This window comes from Neofelis nebulosa, chromosome 2 (assembly GCF_028018385.1).
Source record: "Neofelis nebulosa isolate mNeoNeb1 chromosome 2, mNeoNeb1.pri, whole genome shotgun sequence".
NCBI classification, from domain to species: domain Eukaryota; kingdom Metazoa; phylum Chordata; class Mammalia; order Carnivora; family Felidae; genus Neofelis; species Neofelis nebulosa.
Window position 1 is genome coordinate 125,216,889 of NC_080783.1, and position 22,160 is coordinate 125,239,048.

General features: G+C 43.0%; 1 protein-coding gene and 1 pseudogene across 3 annotated transcripts in view; both read right to left on the bottom strand.

The window, feature by feature from the left end:
• Positions 1-19,147, bottom strand: part of MAGI3 (membrane associated guanylate kinase, WW and PDZ domain containing 3) — a 251,668-nt gene extending 232,521 nt beyond the window's left edge. For all 3 annotated transcript variants that reach the window (XM_058716161.1, XM_058716160.1, XM_058716162.1), the window contains exon 1: positions 18,718-19,147. In XM_058716161.1, coding sequence (XP_058572144.1) covers positions 18,718-19,033 — 316 coding nt within the window. In that variant the 5' untranslated portion in view covers positions 19,034-19,147. The remainder of the gene's footprint in view (positions 1-18,717) is intronic.
• On the bottom strand, positions 3,022-3,194 carry LOC131505725 (U2 spliceosomal RNA; annotated as a pseudogene).
• Positions 19,148-22,160: the final 3,013 nt, after the last annotated feature.

Here is a 22,160-nt window from a genome sequence, read left to right on the forward strand (position 1 = left end):
CCCACGGGCCTCTGCCGACTTCTTCGACCTCAGCCCTATTGCTTGCTCCCCTCCTTTACCAGGGACCAGTCACACTGGCCTTTCCAGTCCTATGACACACCCAGTTCTTACATTAAGACCTTTGTACTTAATAATTCCCTCTGACAGCAAGGTTTCTTCTCAAAAATTTCACTCGGCAGACTCCTTCCTTCCAGTCTTTCAACTTGTGGCTTACATGTCCCCACCTCGGGGAGGCCTTTCCTGGCCACCCAGTCTCAACAATACACGCTCTACCTCATCATCCTGATCTATGCTTTTCAGAAGGGTAGAGTACATCGCTTATGAACACAGACCCTGCCTAGATTCAGGGTCCAGCTCTGTACTTTCCTTAACTGTGTGACCTAGGGTAAGTTACTTAGCTTCTCTGTGCCTAGGGTTTCTCAGATTGAACACAGAGATATAACGGTTTCATAGGGTCCTTGCGAGACTAAATAAATACGAAGGAGAACACTTAAAAGCAATGTCTGGCATACAGTAAGAGCTACTGAAGTCTTTGCTACTGCAACAACTATTATTGTGGCATTAGTTTATATTTTCTTGTTTATTATCTACCTCCCCAACTGCAACGCTAACTCCGTAAGAGAGCTTATTTGCTTTATGGCCACATCCTCAATGCTTAGAATACCGTCAAGCACTTAGCAGATGTTCAGTAAATTTCTGCCGAATGAAAACATTATTATGCTCTTACATTTGACTGTGGTACTAGTTCACTTGCCCTCAGAATGGTACACACGAAGGCAAAGGTGGGGAACATGACTAAGGAAACCCATGTAAGGAAGTGACTTATCGCCTACTCTACAATGTTGTAGTCCTTCAGCCTGAGGGAATTTATACAGTCATTAGCTTTTGTTATCGATCATATTAATTGCTGAAATAAAAAACATATTTGATTACACCTAGCATATTAATCCACAATTTAAGAGGTTCTAAAGAAGGTGGTAATTCCACTGCACGGAGATGTTTCTCTTTTTTCCATACAGAGATGTCTCTTAAATAGCAGGGATATATTTATCATTATAAAATGGTAGAGTAGTTTCCTAAAGCTACTGTAACGAAGTACCACAAATTAGGTGGCTCAAAACAATGGAAATCTATTCTCTCACAGCTCTGGAGGCTAGAAGTCCACAGACAAGGTCCCATCAGGGCCACAGTCTCTCCAAGATCCTGGGTCGAGTCTCTGTCTCTTTTAGCTTCTGGGGGTAGCTCTCAATCTTTAGTGGCCCTGGCCGGCAGGTGCAGCCCTTCAAAGCGCTGCCTCCACAGTCTCGTGGTCGGGCAGCATCCTCCCCCTCAGGTGTCTCTTCTCTGAAGAACCCACCCTACCCTACTCAGGAGGACTTCACTTTTTCTTTAGTGTTTTATTTATCTGAGAGAGAGAGAGAGAGAGAGAGAGAGAGAGAGAGAGAAAGAAAGTGTGCACATGCACGGATGCTTGGATGGGGGAGGGGCGAAGAGAGGGAGACACAGAATCTGAATCAGGCTCCAGGCTCTCAGCTGTCAGCACAGAGCCCAACATGGGGCTTGAACTCACGAACCGTGAGATCATGACCTGAGCCGAAATTGGATGCTTAACCGACTGAGACACCCAGGTGCCCCAGGAGGACTTCATCTTAACTAATTATGTCTGCGATGACCGTACTTCTAAACTGCAGTCCTGGAGGTGGGACTTCAACATACCTTTTGGGGGCACACAATTCCAACCTAGGTATACACTGCATTATTACCTAAAGTTGCAGTTTTCAGCTCATGAAGGTATTATTTATCTTTAAGGCAGACCCACGTATATTTCTGAATTTTGATACTTAATAAGAAAAGCCATATTCATTACTGGTCCCAGTTCTCCAGGATAACTCCTAGTTATCTCTATGGTTGAATTAACAGCATTATAATTATGAGAAATGTAATTAGGTCAGTGATTTAAAACAGTAAACATTCTAAACCTGTTACAAACAAGGGTCATGAATAAAATAATAATAATGATTTTTCTGGGGCATTTTAAAACAGTAGGGAAAAACATCCTGCCCAATTGCATCTAACACAGTATTTTTCAACATTATGAGATATGCAGGATTATATTCACTTTACAGATGAAGTCTGAGGCTTCTAAGTAATCTGTCCAAGGTAACAGATGATAAGTGGTAGAACTGAGATCCCACCACAGATTGATTCCAAGCCCACATTTTAAAGTCCTACAACTCAACTGTGCTTTGGCCACAGTTTTATGTAAAATTCCATCAAACTTTACTAAAAATCTGTTTGGATTTGGCCAAAAGATGGTCTGGAGGTTGTAATTTCACCTCTAGGAACCTAAAAAAAAAAAGACAACTGGCCCTAAACTGTGGTGTGTAAAGTAAAGTTACATGCACCAAGCCCTGTGTTTCTATTTAGTTCCATTATTTTTAAAAACCAATAGACAACAAGGACAATAGAAATGGAGATACCCTTGTTCCCCCTAGTGAAAAGCTTCCTAGAGCAGCTTGAGGTGAAAAATCAGGACAAGAAAGGTTTGGCTAAGTGGTATGTGAGGACCACTTACCACACACACACTAACACAACTGTTCTTTCAGAAATTATTGTTATGAGCAGGAAGCCAATTAACAGCTCAGCAAGGCCGCACCATTGTTTAAAGAGAGGGACTCCATAAAAGCACAAAGAAGAAATTCTGACCTTATCACCTCAAGTACTCAGGCCCCCAAGGTTAGAAAATGGCCACAGAAGAGCTGTGAACTTTTTTTTTTTCTTTTAACGTGTATTTATTTTTGAGGCAGAGAGAGACACAGTGCGAGCAGGGGAGAAGGGGCAGAGAGAGAGGGAGACACGGAAACCCGAAGCAGGCTCCAGGCTCTGAGCTGTCAGCACAGAGACTGATGCAGGGCTCGGACTGGAGGACCACGGGATCATGACCTGAGCTGAAGTCAGACACTTAACTGACTGAGCCACCCAGGGCCCCTGAGCTGTGGTGAGCTTTTAATATTGTTTGCATAGACGTTCTCTAATCACCACCAGTGCCAGTGATAGAGAAAAAGTAGTATCTTAGGAGGTGAAAAGTTTGCAAACTGCAGGTAAATAAGACAAATTATACCTATTCCCATTTACTATTTTGGGGGGATGATAAAATATTTCACTTGATCTTAGCCAAAAGGCCGAGAAGCGATAAAATATTTCTATATTGTTTACTTATAGTAAGAAGTTCCTTAATACTGATAAAGGGATAGAATGCTAACAAGAATTTCAACAGCAGACTAACTGCCATAGTTAGGCAACTTTTTATGCTTTCAATGAGTAAGAAATGATCTTAAGAGATTATCTATTGGCCTTTCAAAGATCCATTTCCAATCACTACTTTTTTTAATGTTTACTTTTGAGAGAGAGAGAGAGAGAGAGAGAGAGAGAGAGAGTATTGAGTGGAGGAGGGGCAGAGAGAGAGAGGGAGATACAGAATCTGAAGCAGGCCCCAGGCTCTGAACCACCAACTGTCAGATCATGACCTGAGCTGAAGTCAGACACTCAAGCAACAGAGCCACCCAGGTAGGTGCCCATCCAATCACTGTTTTTTTAAGATGACTTTTTAAAAGACAGGGTTTGTTTACTATGTGCAGTCCAGTTTGAACCTCTAAAACAAGGACATCAAATAAAATATTACCTAGAGACCAGGTTTCTGGAATACTTCCAACTCCAGAAATAGAAAAAACATAACACGCACATGTTCTGGGGGTACAGGGCAGCTCCCGACTATCTAGGTAAGGACAAACATACAAGAAAATAGATGAAGGCCACCCTAGGTTTCCACCTGACCCCCTGAGATCGGACAACCCACGTGGGGAAGTGAAGGCACGCTGCGATTGGCGGGCAGGATCTCTCCAAGGTCAGTTTTTTCTTTGGAAAGCAGAGACACATGGGAGAAGCAATCAGAGTACAGAGAAAACAAAACTGGAGAGATGAGCAGAGAGGGAGCAGCTGATCAAAGGCAGCCGAGGAGGCTGAGGCAGTGAGCAACAAGAGAAGCCAGAGAGACCACCTGTGCCCCAAGACTCTCTCTAGCCTTTGAGGCTTGGGGCATTTACACAGTAACATGCTACTCCGGGTACAAGTAACTCTACCAGTCTGTGCACGGTTTACACATGAAAAACGCCACAGAGTGAAATATATACATTTACAGTAGCCATCCCTCAGTGGAGATTTCAATCTTCTAATACGAAATGTACCTGGGGCAGGGATGTGGACCAAAAACTACAAGGTACAAGTGCTCCTCTCCGGAAATAACCACACATCACACTGCTCCTGCCCCTCTTGACCTTCTTTACCTCAATCTTCATCCCACAAAACCTGAACCCAAACTTTCAACACACGGTCTCCTCTTCATGAGAAAAGGCACATAATCATAAATAAATAAAATACCATAAAATTCCAAAGTGTTCTATTAAGGTTGATAACACAGAGGAATTCAAAATTTCACACAATTCCAAGAACAGGGAATAAAATAGGTAGGGCTGCACCTCCTGGAGGTTAGAGCCATAGGATGACTCCAGAATGATCCTGGACCTTGGGAAGTAGAGTTTGTGGTCCTTCCCTCCTGTGGTCTACTATGAACACCCCTCAGCCCCACAGCATGCATCATTTCTTCTGCTCACTCATACTTTCTTCTCCCATAACATTAGTTGGTACATGGTTTAGCATGGCCTTTCCAACCTTGACTCTCCCTCCCCATACTATTATATAGCATTTCCACCACTCAGAGATAATAAATGTAAAGAAACCCAAGAGCACAGATGGTAGTAAAATGTATTAGAATAAAATAGGGCGTGGAGTCAAGGGAGAAGAGGGGGGAGCAGAGCGGGGGAGAAGAAAAGGAAGGAAGAAAGAAAAAAGAAAAAGAAAAAGAAAAAAAGAAAAAGGAGTCAATCTTCTCATAGAAACAGTGGAGTGGTGGTTGCCAGGGGCTGGGATACAGGAAAAGGGGAGAGGTTGGCAAACAGTGCAAACTTTAGCTTCTCAGACCTTAGTCATGTTACAACCGAATGTATAACATGATGATTAAGTGGATAATTCTATACTGCATAAATGAAATTTACTAACTTAAGTGTTTTCATCAAAATAAAGACAGTAAATATGTGAAGGGCGGAAATGTTCATTCAATTGTGGGGGTCCTTTCACAACGTGTATATATATCAAATCCTCACATTGTATGCTTTAAATATATTACAATTTTGTCAATTATACTTCAATAAAGCTGAGAATAAGGAAATCCTTAGTTTTGAGTATTAAATACCTTTGTTTTTAACATAATTTGCTTAACTGTAAATTTATGCAACTTAATGTTGTTAAATAGCTGTCCTGGACAACTCACTCACACAATTCCTGAAAATTTAACCATCAGTCTTGCAAAAGAGTACGGTCAACTCCACTGCACCACTGCAAAACCCCTCAGCTGAAATCCCTACTCCTAACTGGAAATTCTTTCCTTTCTGTCTGAGTTCACATCCCCAGGAAAGATTCTCACTGGCTCCATTCATCTTTCTAGGCCACAGAAATCACAGGTTGCTGACCAGCCTATGAATCTGTTGCTTCATTTGAGGTGCTCTCCCTGCCCTGGATGCCTACGGCTTGTAGGGGAGGTGGAGATCAAGTGATATAAAACACAGATATCTCAGCAGCAGGGGCAGGAGGTGGGACAGACGTGAGCTAGTACAAAGACAGAGATGTTAAAATCCATCGGCCCTGTGATCATTCCAACGAAGGCCATTTCAAAAAGAGGAGCTCGCAGAAATGACAATGAGTTATCAGGAAAGGGTTAAAGTGTATTTAAATACGATCTTTAAAAAGATGTGTGGGGATCAGCTGGCATGCAGCATTCACGTGCTTATAGTATGCCTTCCTGAAATGCAGAGGCTGGAAAACGAAAAACTGTTATTTTCCAGGTTCCTTTACGACTAGTATTCGGAATGAAAATTTGGTTCCACCATGAAGACGTAGGACACAAAACACAGATGGCAGAAGCAAGGCAGAGCTCCACCAGCCTGTGGCTTTTAGCGGTCTTCAGCTAGCAAAGAAGGTCACAGGCATATCAGCGTCCAGGCTCCAGCTTCAAGGGTATTGGGGAGCCTCTAGTCAACAGCTCAGAGGCATCAAGAAGTTGCCACAGCACCAGCCAGACACCACATTCCAGACTTCAAGCAGCTATCATGGCAACAGCAGTGGCTGCTATGGTCCCCTTCGTCACAAAGGCAGTGGTTTCTCTTGCCTTAGTCACAGTGGCAGCCTCCTGATTGCCACTTTCCTGACAGTGGCAGACAGGACAGCTCCCAAGGCAGGTTGTTCCAAGGTGTCCTAGAAGTCGCTCCCAGATTCCTGGCCTGAGCCCAGCTCTCTAGCCCTTTCAAAGATTCCCTAAGCAACTAATTCCCTGTATTGCATCCCTTTCTGTTTCCTGCACTTTACCCCGGCCAATACTGCAAGAATATATGGTAGGTTGACAGCAGGTACCCATGCTATTCTTTCACAGACACACCAAGGGCCCAAGCAAGATGCCACCGTTCCCATAAGTCACACCTAATAAAGACAGTCTCCCCAGCGCTGCCACCCAGACGCCCTTCTTCAGTGTTGTCGCACCCAGGTGGGTATTTTCTCTGTTGGGCCAGGTCTCTGTGGGCCGAGACATCTACTTGTCCTGTACTCAGCAGGAGCATCTCAGTCACGTCAACCATCATCCCAGCCAGGCAAGCTCAAGGATCCTGAGCCAGAAGTGCCCCTGACGGTTCCTCTACCACATCCCTGAGCAGTCCCGAGCCTAAGAACTCATTTTCCTCCACTGCATCCCCTTGTCAGGCCGAGGGAAAAAAACAGAAGTGGAGCCAGCTCTAACTCGGACTTGTACTATCACCCCACCGAGAAGGGCAAGAAGAGAAACCCGAGTCTGCCATACAGGGCGCCCATTCAGAAGGACTCCAGTGAAAGCCTTGTGGAGGATCTTTCTGAGAGGAGAAATAATTTTTCAAAGCTAAAAACAACTAACAAGAACCAATACTCACACATACAGCTGTTACACCAGCCAACAATTGTCTGGCTATGTAGATCTTAACCACAGACTACTGCGTTACGTAAGGCTACAAATGCCCTGGAAAACTGTGACATGATATATAACGATTAAAATTCTTTCTTGTGCTCCAGCTCCTTCTGTACCACAACAACACTCGTTGCATGCTGATGGCATGACACACCGAGTCTGGCCTGTGACACTTAATTCCAAAATCAGGCAGATCTCATAAAGAGACAGAAGATGTTTAACAGGTTACTTCTTTTTTTCTCCCCCACCAACTTCGCTAAACTTTCCTACAGAAATGCTTCTGCCAGAAGCCAAAATAAACGCAACCCGAGTTCTAGTCCCTGCTCTGCCAGCTTTGCGCTACGACTCTTGAGCAGAGTTACGTGCCATTGCTAAGCCTCAATTTATTTACCTGTAGACTAAGGGTATTAGTTGGATTGCTATGGTTCCTTCCAGCTGAAGGGCTGACTTTGAGCCCAAATAGAAAACATAACAGCACAAACACTTAAAGAATAAGAGGTGCCAATACTTCACGACCTGCTTTCACTGCCTCTTCAATGGAACCACCTTAGCGTGTAGTTCCTGAAGCCTGGAAGCAGAGAGATCTACTTGAATACAATGAGTTATTCTTCTATCTAGCTTAGCTGAATTTTATTTAAAAGCAAAGTATGCTTTGAACCGAGTCTGCATGTTTATAAAAAAAATCCCGAGTTCCAAAATTTATTCAGGTGTACATTCATCAGAGCATTTTTTAGGCCACCTGGCTCAAGATGCGTGTGTTAACAAACACCTTCCTGGTGAGTGAATTACAGAGTGAGTGGACACGAAACATGAGAACAAGGTATTATTTGCAGCATCAGGTATACAATTTTCACAAGTATATTTATGCTAAGAGTATCCAGGCCTTTACATAGAACTGCTGAGAACAGTATCTTACAACAGTAGCAAGAATTAATGCTAACTTTCTGTCTGATTGGTAACTCTTGGGAATAACTACTTCATCACGCAGTTTGGCTATACGGATTAAACTGCACTGCCACAAACTTTGTTTAGAAACAGAAGCAACAAAGCTTTTATTTTAAGTACTTGCCCAATGTTTTACTGAATTTAACACCCACTCGAACAATTCAAAATCGTGGGGGTTTTTCCTTTTAATAGAGAAAAAGGAAGTACGGCAGATTCTCCAGACACAATGAAATAATTTTCTATCTGGAAAGTGAAGAGGGAAGACTCAAAGCTGCTTCAGGTCAGGGGCGCCTGGGTGGCTCAGTCGGTTAAGCGTCCGACTTCAACTCAGGTCATGATCTCACGGTTCGTGGGTTCAAGCCCCATGTCAGGTTCTGCGCTGACAGCTCGGAGCCTGGAGCCTGCTTCCGATTCTGTGTCTCCCTCTCTCTCTGCCCCTCCCCCACTCACTGTGTCTTTCTCAAAAATAAATGAACATTAAAAAAAGTTTTAAAAAAAAAATTACTTCAGTTGACAGTCCTCCTCGTGAGTCTGAGACCTTCAGTGTGTTCATCTTTCTGCACCTTAGTTTTCTCACATGTAAAAGAGAGAGGATAACACCTGACTCATAGAGAATGACAACACACAAAGTTCTTTCCAGGAATATACTATGCCAACACACACAACCTTATAAACCCGATGAGGTGGGTGTATAATGTACGGACATACAACTGTTACTCAGTACTCGGCAGCTAGCATTCTTGCAACAAGTCCCCAAGTCAGAATATTCCTATTAGACCCAGGGCAAGGTTGTCACCCTAGAGGTGCCACCAAAGGAAGGCTGATGGGTCATTTCATTCACCAGCATTTCACTATGAGATAGCTCTAGTTAGCAATTCTAACTCTATTAAAAGGAAACTAAATTTTTAAGGAGTATGGACATTCCAACTTAAAACACTGAAACTAGTGAAAAGTATCCGTAGCTAAAATTAATAATATTTTAACAAAATGTTCTTTTGCCCAAAGCTACAGAGATGGGTTAAGATACAGTTCTGTGAGCAGAAGTAAGGAAATTGTATTATTTTAACAGATTCCATGGCTTAATCAATCAATATATGGGATTAATACTGAACTCTGGTAATAGACTTCTGCAGTAGAAGCAGCGAATTTCCAAATATGGTCTAAAGACGTCCCAAGATGGACATAAACTAATCTGAAAATACAAAATCATGCTATGATTCTTGATAAATCACACCCAATTCCGTGAATGCTGGTTTTGATGTACAGAATATTTACCATTAATTTGGCAATGTTCAACATTCACTAAAGATACAAACTACCAGACCACAATGAGCCAAACTGCAAAACTCCTACTGCTCATGGCAACTGAAGGTTGATATTAACATTATTTTTATGGTACCAAGTTGAAGATATTTATATGGTAATCAAGAAGGTAAAAATAGCGTGCAAAGATATTCGGATTATCCACCCCTCTTCCAATTTTCAGCTTCCACTCCAAATACCCCCAGTGGAGGTTGGAAAAAAACAAAGGTAGTTTGATTTTATCCTACAATGTCTCCAAGTAACTTTTTAGGCGATTAAACAGATACCACAGTACACGCTTAAGTGTAAGAGTGTTTCAAAGAGTCAGTGAAGTAGTAGGCTCATTATGTTTGACTTCTTTGAAATCATGGTTGAAAGGTATTGTTAGGAAATGCTTAGAAATACAATAAAAATGCATCCTTAAATTTATATTTAAGAAGACCATTGTCTTAAAAGCAAAATATCCTGGAAAACAATTATTTTAGAATTTCATGTTCAAATGGTACAATAATCTTAAGTTTTAAAAATTCCATTAACTAGATTAGTAATCATTTTCTCGGGGTGCCTGGATGGCTTAGTCGGTTAAGTGTCCGACTTCAGCTCAGGTCACGATCTCGCGGTCTGTGAGTTCGAGCCCCGCGTCGGGCTCTGGGCTGATGGCTCAGAGCCTGGAGCCTGCTTCTGATTCTGTGTCACCCTCTCTCTCTGCCCCTCCTCTGTTCATGCTCTGTCTCTCTGTCTCAAAAATAAATAAACGTTAAAAAAAAATTTTTTTTAAAGATTATTAAAAAAATAATCATTTTCTCACTGCCAAAGATAATTAAATGATCCTCCAAAGTATCCCATCCACCTAAGAACAAGCAGCACTGTTCAAAGAATCTTGATGTTACACAGAAAAAAAAAAGAAAAAGAAAAAAGAAAAACAAAAAACTACAACCAGTACTTCTTAAAAAAATGAGACGTTGAGGCACTTGGGTGGTTCAGTCTGTTGAGCGTCCAACTTCGGCTCAGGTCATGATCCCATGGTTCGTGGGTTCGAGCCTGGTGTTGGGCTCTGTGCTGACAGCACAGAGCCTGGAGCCTGTTTCAGATTCTCTCCCTCTCTCTCTCTCTCTCTCAAAAATAAACTTAAAAAAAAATTTTTAAATTAGGATGTTGACCTCTTAAAGACCATTTAGATAAAAGCAACTTTTAAATCAAAAACTTCAAAAATTGTAATATTTAAATAAACTATTTGAGTAAAAGGAGTGCCTCAGTTTGGGTCTAGAGTCTATCTGGTTTTTAAAAAACGATAGCTTGATGACAACTGGGTACTGCTGTTGGTTTCAAAGTAGGAGAGATTAAATCTTTTAAAAGAGGCCAGCATCCCGTCTTTTGAGGAACTATCCATCCCTTATCTCCTGGGGTTCTAGAACAGCTATTAATCACACTGTGCTTTCTATTCCCAGCTGCAGCAGTAGACATCTCACACAGGCCTGACCAATCAGGGTACCATGCTGCCCTCTCTCCACAACTGGTCCAAGGGATGGGCACAAAGTCCCTGCATGAGATTTGTTACTGGATTCCAGAACAAAGATGAGAAGCTTTAAGGACTCTGTGTGACTTGGGGATTCAGAACCACCTCTCTTGCTACACGGAGATCTGAGTTGAAAAAGAAGCCAACGCAGAGGAAAAGAGCCAAGTAATAGTCCCAACGACCATCACTTGAGAGCATGAATTTAGCTGTTATAGCTAGCCGTAGGCGTGCATTTTCATGTATGTAAGCCAATAAATTTCTTAGCCTAAATTAACCTCAGTAGTTTCTGTCACTTGCTAAAGAATCCTTACAAACACAGAAATTGACATGTGAATTAGGATTTTTTTTTCCCTTCCTGATGAGATCTGACCTACCTATTACCGGATACCTGTTGCAAACTGGATAACCATATCCAAAGAGTAACAGATCTCCAAGGCTACTCCATTAAAGGGGATTTTTAAAAATTATTAGAGGAAAAAAATGCCAATTTCACTTAATTCTATTTGACTAAGGTCAGAAATAAAGCATTTACTAGTAAATGCTCCTTTTTTCCCTCCCTTTCAGAGTATTTTCATTCCATCAAACTATTTCTGTGAAATGTCCATCATGTGCAGTAAAATCCCACTTTTTCATAGTCACGTGTAATTCCTAATCAGAACAACAATGACAAACAGGGTACCCTCTCACAAACTTCCTGAAAGCAAGAAAAATAATTATGTGTTTAAAATTATCTCCACAATGAAAAAGCAAAGAGCCAAAGATGCTAGAAAGTTTTAATTAAGTAAGTCAGTTACTGTTCATAATGCATGCCCAAAACAAGAGGGACAGCCTCCAAATAGAATAGATGCTCATTTCAATAAATCTGAAGCAAAATTTCCTTCCAATTTGCATTCCATAATACTTTAAAAGCCCTGAACCGCAAATACATTATTACAAAAAAGTCTGGGGCACTCAGGTGGCTCCCCAGCAAAATGCAGTCCAAGCATCCCCACCATGGGATGACTGAAATTAGCGGGGAGGGAGGCAGAATTGCTCCTGGGTGGGGCGCCTGGGTGGCGCAGTCGGTTAAGCGTCCGACTTCAGCCAGGTCACGATCTCGCGGTCCGTGAGTTCGAGCCCCGCGTCAGGCTCTGGCCTGATGGCTCGGAGCCTGGAGCCTGTTTCCGATTCTGTGTCTCCCTCTCTCTCTGCCCCTCCCCCGTTCATGCTCTGTCTCTCTCTGTCCCAAAAATAAATATTTAAAAAAAAAAAAAAGAATTGCTCCTGGGAACCACTGCAATGCAGATGCATCAGAACACATTGGGGGGGGGGGGGGGGGGGGGGGATGGAGATATAATGGTATGACCCTCTTCTCTGGAAGTCAGTCAACTGTGACTGTAACAAAAGAAAAGGGGGAGTTAAGGTGGAAATCTATTTCCAGTTCCCTTTTTACTAGACTAGGAAATTGCATTTTCCTATAAAATCGGCTAGGCTTCCAAGGTAACACAAGAAAGCCTATTACCATAAAGCACAGTACTACTGGTAATATTTCAGCTACATTATGGGTTAAATAAAAATACTCATTACATTATGAGTTGAATAAGGCTGAAGGTAGAAATAGCATTAAGCACTTTACCAACATTATTCTACAAGAAAAACATTTCAAGCTCCAATTAAAAAAAAAAAAAAGCACCTTATAAGATTCATATTAGAACTACCTACATACTTAAACAATTAGTATGATTCTCCATTTTCCAATTATTCTATAATGCCGTTTTTGTGCATTTATACAAAGTAAGGTTTTATACACATACTCGCACACTATTGAGATAGACTATACTGTAGACCTATCTGTATTGAATATTCTTGCCCCATGTTTTTCTCTTCTGCTTCTTACATACTACTAAAAGGATACTAATTGCACTCAACGAAAATATATCCATCTTTCAAAGCCAGGGTAAGTTCAAAATTCTTTACAATTCTCTCCCCAGGTAGCAAAGGCAGAAAATAAGAGCAGGTGGCAAAGACCCTAACAAGCCACAAAAAGGATATGTTCTTTCACATTTAACATGTACACGTTTAACTCCTACAAATTCACTATGCACACCCAGATGGGGATAATTTCTTAAAATTAAGAAATAGGTGTTGTTATTTTTAATTTTTTTTTTACTGTTTATTTATTTTTGAAGGAGAGAGAGACAGAGACAGAGCATGAACAGGGGAGGGGCAGAGAGAGAGGGAGACACAGAATCGGAAGCAGGTTCCAGGCTCTGAGCCATCAGCCCAGAGCCTGACGCGGGGCTCGAACTCACAGACCGTGAGATCATGACCTGAGCTGAAGTCGGACGCTTAACTGACTGAGCCACCCAGGTGCCCCTGTTGTGTTGTGTTTCTTTAAATAAAACCTATTTCTGGCATGCCTGTCTTTTCTCTGTCTCAAAAATAAATAAACTTTAAAAAAAAAAAAAAAGAAACACAACACAACAAAACAACTCTTGAATGCGAGCAAACTATTTCATCTGGTGCTCAACCAAAACAAAGCAACTGGTTTCAGTGTAAGTGGAAACAAGACATATAGTACCTATCCTACAAATGGCACAATACAATGTATAAAATATGCTGTAAATAAAACATAGATACAGTATATTTTGGAAGCAATTTAACTAAGGGCTTTTCGAAAGATAATTGTGTCTATATTTTATTTCCCTCTTTTTGGAATGACTTGAGAGCCCAAATTCTAACATGTAAACCCGCACCACTTTTTAGAAGTGTGCTTGGCAACCCATTAGTGTAGCTTCCACCAAAATTCATACTCAAACTTACCTAAAGAGTTTTATTTAGGTACTAGGGGAAAAGTGGAAAAGGGAAAACCCTTACTACAGAGAGTCCTTACCAGTGAAATCTTAAGCTCCCATAAAAGTGTGAGCTTCTCGGAAGACAGAGGCCATTTCTGATTCACTTTTATATTTCATATTTTTATATCACCAGCCCTGGTTCACGTGGGGTAATGTCTGTTGAGGGAATGAATGTGTGCCAGTAATTGATCTTTTGTTTTCTCTTTATAAAGTAAAATAAGCACCTTTCCAGGGAAACATTCTGAATAGTATTTGTTCAAGGAAAAAAAGAGCAACTCTTCCCCACAAACACGTCTCTCCCAACACTAGCCGCCGAGCCACTGAAAACTTTACCCTCAGGAGCAGTTTTAAATAAAGGGCATTTTTTCCCCTCTATGCCAAAATGCAGTATTACAAGGAAATTATTGCTTGAAAGTTCAGAAGAGAACCAAAACTGACTAATTAATTAAAGGAGTCACCATTCTAGTCTTCCATACCAAAACACGTATCCTTTATCAAATTACAAACAACTGAAAATTGACGTGGAAACTGGCAGAGTTTGAAATTGGTACCAAATACTGAAGTGGCTCATAAAAATGAAATTCTCCTACAACATACTCCCCAAACCCCTAAGCGCTCACAAAATTTATAAAGCACTTAGGGGTTATATAGTAAAGATATTATATGAAACTATTCACCTGAGAAGGGTATGCACTGACTTTGTAAGTCAGATACTAGAGCAAATGCAGATTTATCATCAACTTACATAAATTAGAGACCAGGACACACACACACACACACACACACACACACACACACACACACTGAAATTTGTCTCTTATATTAAGAGGTTTTATAAAACACATCCCAGGATCTCAGAGGAAAAACAATTTCTATTCCCCAGGAACACAGTTCCGTTCTACAAAAATCAGTTTTAGCATTAAGCTGAATGAAATAAAAATGATCTGAAAACTGAAAGGGGCCAAATATTAAGTGTTTCTTCTGCGCCTATGGCAAAAGCCCATTATTCACATGAATCAAAGGTGTCAATGAAGAGTCCAGAACCTGAAGTTACTTCAATTACTTGTGACCAATTTTAGACCCAAAAAAATTGCTACCAAAATTTAAGAAAACAGGAAAGTTTCCAATTTAAGGTTTATCAAAATTTTAATGCTATGTTCCCTAGTTTCTGTTGTTAAAAAAAATTTTTTTTTGTATTGGAAACCTAGGAGGCTAGCAATTAAACTCTAACTTCTCTCACTCTCCCCTTCTTCAAATAGGACAACCACCCAAACAAAACTCACAAGCCCAAAATCCCCTCTAAACCAAAAAACCAAAAAGATCCAAAAGTGAAAAGAAAGGGAGGTAGGGTGATTGATGACTGGCATAGCACACACATCCTTACTTAAAAGCTTCTAGTAGTGTGTCCCCACCAATGGGGAATGTATTTCTAGGAATGTGCTCATTTTAACAAAATTCCCCTATAAATCAGACGCTCAAAGAGTCAATGGCAAAGACTTTTACCTGTGATTAACTGGCATTAAACAAGATGTTTCAAATTAGTGTTTGTTTAAACAATAACATTGATCCTCATGATTTTCTTCTCTAGATACAGTAACAGACATAAGGTAGTTGAAAGCAGAGTGTGCATAATAATGCAGTAGACAAGGATTTCATGTACTTATTACATCAATCCTTAATCTCTGAAATAAAAGCCACATAATCCGCAACCACTGAAATAGGTGTTTAAATGTATATGAAGAAGTGAATATTCCACAAAATCTGTACATTCACAGTCTGGAGAAATTGAGAACCAAATTAACTACTTCTATCGTTAATCAGAATAGAAATTGCTTAAAAATATGCTCTGAAATAAATTCAAAGAAACTAATCCTGCTTACAGGACTAGATCATGAAACAATTTCATCATAGGTCTAAAGTTCAACTTCCTTTACTACTGTGAAACTACAAAGTTCAAATTCAAGTGAAAACTTCTCTCTTTGCAGAGGAAAAAAAAAAAAAAAAAAAAGACAGGGCTGTAATTAAGAAACAGGTGACCAGCTGGGCCAAGGAATGGGTGAAACTAAAGACTATCTTAGAAACAGAAACATACTCACCACTAAGAACTATGTGAATACTAAATATGAGTAAGATTCCAATAAGAAATTCCCTAATTCTTTCAAGAAATGCCTAGGATTAGGAAGCATATTTAAAGAGTTTATTTTATTATAATCTTTAATGGAATTTGCAAGTAAAAAAAAAGTAAGCCCCAAATCAAAGCTAAAGACGGTCACTGATAGAAAGAACCTCAAGTCACCTGGGTGTTGGTGCTGGCTTTGGCTGGGCTCCCCTTAGCATGTAGTAGACACACACACACACACACACACACACGGAAGGATCCATACACATCCTTTTGCCAAGGACTTTGCCAGAAGACAATGAACGTGAGATCATCCCCCACCAATATTACATCTCACAAAAATGGTTAAGTTTATTCTTGTACTGTGCTAGTTTCTAAATGGTATGTTATGAATACAGTTCTGTAAGACAAGAGACAGTGCTAAGTACACTTTACAATTCCTTATTAAATTGGAAAATCCATTTCTCTCTCAGAGTTTAAATAAAATGGGAAAAAAAACCCGTGCAGAGCAAGTTCCTTCTTAAATGTCCTCACTTCGTATTTTCATACTTTTCAAATTTAATCCTAACAATATAAAATTTTTGTCTCCATTGGAGATGATATTTATTCTGGTTTTAATCACACCCCAGGTTCTAGGAATTACCTCTTTTGGCTCTTTAATTTCTTTAATTTTGAAATCTTGTACTTAACCTGCAAAAATCTTGCTATTTTATGACAAATGTTGTTTTAGCATAGCCATTCAAGAAAACCATTTAATCTAATGCTTAACATGAGCCCATTGGAAACCTAAGGATACTATTCTTGGAGAAATTAAAATCTTTAAATTACAACTTGCTTAGAAACAAGAATAACTCAGATGACACACAGTGGTATCCTTTAGAAATTACTGAAGCAGAGCAGATCTTTAAAAAAATAAATGTAGTGTTCAGAACCTTTATAATTAATGATCAGAAAATATGCTCAACCCATGAATATAAATTATTCCCCTTTTTTGGCCAAACATTTGAAGTAGGACAGTGCCTGAGGTTGTCAAGAGGGCAGAATTTTATTACTGTAAAACTGTCAACTACGCTCTGGGGCATATGATGTTCATCCAACACAGCTAATCCGTATTACTGAATACACTCTAAATTCTGATTTGTTTTCTCAAATTTGATATAAACGTTGAGAAAATATATAGCATGCAGACCAAACCAATACTCCCAGTCTACAAAAGAATCACAGTAATTTGAGGATACATCAACTTCCTCCCATTAAATCTTAAAACTATTTTTGAAAATAACAGTTATACTCTCATTCGTGCCCCAACTAATCAAAACAAAACACAAGGCAATGATGCAGATGTTCTCATTATTCCCTGACTCATGGGATTTGAACTAAATGACATCTAGATTAGTAAATATGTGTTATATAGTATTTTGCATATTACAGACAGTGCTCGACTCCCTAGATTACAGCCATTACAGCCCCCAAAACCTTCCCTCCCCCTTTGACGTATAAAAGTTTGAGTTAAGAATTTCTGAATTTGCACAACTATACAGAAGATGTTTCAAGTCTGCCAAAGTTATTCAAATTAACAATAAAAAAGAAAACCTTACATAAACCATAAGCTTTAAATGAACATGATGAGGTAGATCACACGAAGAAAATCTTCATTTAAGATTACAGGGACTTGTGAGTGTGTGTGTGTGTATACACCCACAATACTCACATACGTCTACTGCACCACAAACCATCAGCTCCCATTAAGCCCAAGGACTATGAAAGAGAGATTTCCAAAGTGAGCTGCTGAGAAAGAAAAAACAATGAGAGAGGGAGAGAACATGTTAAAAATTTCTCCCGAATTTTCTAGCATTTTGCAGTCAAGGGATGGACTGATTCCTCTAGCCCAAGTCACAATTAAACAGCCCATTATATTCTGATGCACTATATATTCAGTGGGGCACGCTCAGCAAAACTAGTTTGATTTCTAACAACGTTGTGATCATAATTCTCTCTCTCCCGCAAGCATCTCAGAAAACAGAACCACGTTCTAACCAATGCCGAAAGGAACAATGCCGTGAATAACAAATACAGAAGGACTATTGCATCCTATCGGGTTTCACTGTACGCAGTCTGATCAATGCTTTGAAACCTAAACGTAATGTGCTTGGCAGCAGATTTTACTCGCATGAAACACACCAGGGCAACAGGGGTCCATCTCACCCACCACGTCAACAAAATCGGTGTAAAATCAAAGATTTACAAGAGATGTGACTCGAAAGAGGCACCTAGGTCTTCTTTAGAAACCCAGACTATTCAACAGCTCCCCGCAAGAACACACTGCTGGGCCACATACCACATTCTGTACTGCATCGATACCCAGACACCTGAAACCACCTGGACCGAGTGAGTTAGGCTGTCAGCTCCAAGGTGTTGCTAGTGCAGAAGAAACACTGAAGCAGCTGAGCCCTCCTAGGTACACTAGGTAGTAACGCCGGCACCAAGTGCCTCAGTAGTAGAAAGCCTCTTTCCCTATTAGAAAACGCGTAAGACTGTTCCAAAGAACATGCTACAATCAGGAGGACCTTCTTCACAAAGGAGAACGGAAAGGCTGGTTTCCCCTCTAGTCAAAAACTCTCGGTAGGAGACGGGGCTACAGGTTTAGGAAACCCAAATTGCTTCTGGTTGCAAATCTATGACAGCTTGCAGAGCAGCCTGGCCAAGCCAGAGCTCAGTTTTCCCATCGGCAAAACGGGAATCGCCATCGCCGCCCCTCCCCCTCGCCAGCGAGTCCGGAGCAACCACGGAGTCTAAGATTCCCCAGGGCGATAAGCGGTGGGGAGTGGCTGCCGCTCCCAGGACGCCCACCCCGACTTCCCCCCTAGACCCCGCAACAGAAAAGGCTGGGCCGACGTACCTGGCTTCACAGTCTTGAGACGGATGGGCTCTCGGAAGTGGCGGATGACAGCCAGGGTGTCCCGGTTGGTGAGCCCGCTGACAGGCGTCCCGTTCACCTCCAGCAGCACATCCCCGGGGCTGGGCGCCTTGCCCGAGACGACGCAGCAGGTGCCCCCGCCGGGCTCCTCCCGGAGCCGCCCCAGGTAGGGGAACTCGCCGCGCTCCGCGCCGCCCCGGATCTCCGCGCCCAAGTCGCCCGGGGGCCCGGCCCAGGACACCGCGCACTCCTGCACCTTGCTGAGCCAGTGCTTCTTCTTCTTCAGCGTCTTCGACATCCCGAACCCCGCTGCACCATGGGGGAGACCCCGCGCGGGCGGCGGGGGCGCCGCTCCGGCCCCCTCTCAGCCTGGGGGCCCGGCGGCCCGTGCAGCCCGGCGAGGGGGCCTCGCCGCTCCGGCGCCCCCACCCCCCCGACCGCAGCCCGCTGGGGCCGGGCTGCTCCCAGCCCCGAGACGCCCCTTGGTCGCCCCTCCCGGCTGCGCTCCCCGGAGCTGCCGGGCTGCGCGAGGGCCACCCCGGGCGAGGCTGAAGAAAGGAGAGGGGAACTGTCCCCGGGCGGCTCCAGAGGGGTTTCGGGCGGGGTCACGGCCGCCGGCTGGCCCCCGGGCTCCGCGGCGGAGCGGCGGGAAAGGCAGAAGCAGGGGGGCGGGGAGGTGAAGGGGGAAGAGCCGGAACGGGAAAAATCCGTCGGGGGCGCGCAGAAGCGCGCGTAGACCCGTCGCAGGATCGATCGTGGCCGCTGCGGAGCTGGAGCGCGGAGACCAACGCCTGCCCAAGCTGCCAGGAAACTGCCGCTTTCAAACCCGCCGCAACCTCCTCCGCCTCCCTCTTCCCTTCCCCCCGCCCTCGCCCATCCCTCATCCAGAGCCCCGCCCCCCTCTGCCGCGCGGCGCCCGGCGCGCTGCCGTCACGGGCCAGGCGCTTGGGAACGAGCCCCGGCCCTCGACTCCCTCGCCGGGGATTGGCCCCCAGCGGGCAGGGGGCGGACCCTCGGCGAGAGCGAGGACCACCGATTGGTTAGTGGGAGTGAAGGAGGCGGGCACTCGGATGAGTGAAGTTTGAAGAGGGTGGAAAAAAGAAGTTTGGAGAGTGAGGGAGGGCGAAGGGAGGGGCAGGGGAATGAAACCCGCAACACATCGCAGGGCCGAGAGAGGCCCTCTCCGTGCGTCGGCTGGTGCCAAGCGAAAACTCGGTTGGGAAGAGCGGAAAGAACTCCGAGGTGGAGGCGTGGCTGGAGAGCGGGGCGGAGTTGGGGGTGGAGCTCGGGAGCACTTCCAAGAGAGGGTGTACTTTACTGGAGAGACAGAGAGCAGAGTCCGCTGCCCGAAGTGGCGGGGGCTCCAGGGTGGTCACAACCGATCACTTGCGCTCAGTGGATGTTTCTTGTTCGTTCATTCACTCATTCAACAAATCTTATTGGACGCCCATGATGGAAAGTAAAATAGAGTCCTAGACACTGCTGTGTGGCATCGAGCAAATTAGACACCCTCTCTGAGACGCTGCATCTTTGGCTGAAAAGTGGAGACAATTATACCACTCCAAATTATGGTGAAGATTACATGAGGCGCATGTAAAACATCTGCATAGTGCCTCACAGAAGGTGGGTGCTTACTGTTTGTAGCTGGTGATGTTGACTTTATGTCAGAAATTATGCTAGGTACTGGGGTGCAAGGATGAAGAAAACAGGCCCTGCTCTCAAGGAGGTCATAGGCTAATGAGAGAGATTGCCCGAGATGAAGTAGGGTGATGTGGAGGTAGAAAGTGGGATTAGAACTAACAGCGTTGCATTGGAGTCCTGCATGCTATTTACTTGCTGTTTGACCCTGGCCAAATCTCAGCGTCAAGTTTATTCATCTGTAAGGAGGTGGAAGGAGAACTAACATTAAATAAAGAACATCTTAGGTCCTCTCCAGCGCTAATTTTTCAAGAACTCTTGAGCTTTCTCTCTTCCCTCACTTGCCTTACACTCTCCCCACTCGTTTTGTCTTTTAGAAATCCTTTTCATCCTCAGCCCAAATAACATCTCTTCCAGGCAGCCTTCTTTGATTTTTTTTTTCATCAAAGTAGAGAGTTTTCTCTGAGCTAGGATACTTTTACTTTTTCAATGTGGCTCCACACTATGTAGTCTCCTATCTCCCTTTAATGGTTGAGGAAAGCCCTTATTTACACTATGAATAACTCCACAGAATCTCACGTGTCAGATAGACTGGACGAAGTTTCAACAACTGCAGTGATTTTGTTCACACCATTGTATCGGTCAGAGCCTAGCAGGAAACAAATGGTACTTTACAAAGGGTAGGCAGGGTATGGGGAGCCACAGGGAAGTGTGGAACCCTGGGACTGCAAGCTGATAGATCTGTAGAAGCAAGGGGAAGGAACCAAAATTCAGCACAGAAAGGGCAGCCAGACAGGAGCCTGTGACCTTCAGTCAAGGGATGCAGTGAGCCTAAGTAAAAACCCAAGGAGGAAGCTGGGGGATTTATAGCTCACTCACCTCTCTCTCCCAGTCTCCTGCTGGTACATCCCAGTGGCCAAATCCAACCAGAAGCCCAGAAGCCTGAGGGCAAAAAAGTCCTTTGATGCAGTCCATCTCACACAAAGAGGAAACCATGCATCTGCAGAGAAAAGGGGGAAAATATCCAGCACAGATATGTGGATTGCTCAGATTTATCCAGATCTGAGACAAAGCTGGAGTATTTTTTTTCTGAATTATTACCTACAGTAACAGATTCCTGGATGAAATCTTGATAATCTCCACATCATCTGCTTTCACATCACCTCCAAGAAAACGTCTTTTCCTGCCCAGACTGTGTCCATTAGGATACTATTGGCCAGAAACAAAGTATCTGACTAACAGCTTGACATATGAGGTCATTTATTATATCTTTAACACAAGGTTCAGAGGTTAAATAGTCTCAGCATTAGTTCAGCAGCACAATCATGTCACTAAGGACCCAAGTTCTTTTTGTGCCTGGTCTCTACCACTATATGCTTTTTGGCTTCTATCTCCGGGCTTGTCACCTCTTGATTGCAATGTGGCTGCCACAGCTCCAGATGGCACATCCTCAGAGGTCATTGTATGAGCCGGAAGGGAAGGAAAAGCAGTGCTGTTCCCATTTTTATGAAGGAGAAAACTCCTTCCCAGACTACCTGCCCCCACCCCCACCCACTGGAATCTCTCTTATTGGCTAGAAAATGGTCACATGCCTACCATAGATCAGTGGCAAAAAGAAAATGGGATTGCCACAGTTCATTAAATTGATCATAAGTCACCCCAGAGGAGAAAGAATAGGTATCAAGTAGGCATCCAATGGTGCCTGCCACATTCCTCAATCGATAATAAATTATCTTGACTCTTGGGCAGAAAACTGCAATGTTAGGAGCTTGAGGTCTAGAGTCAGA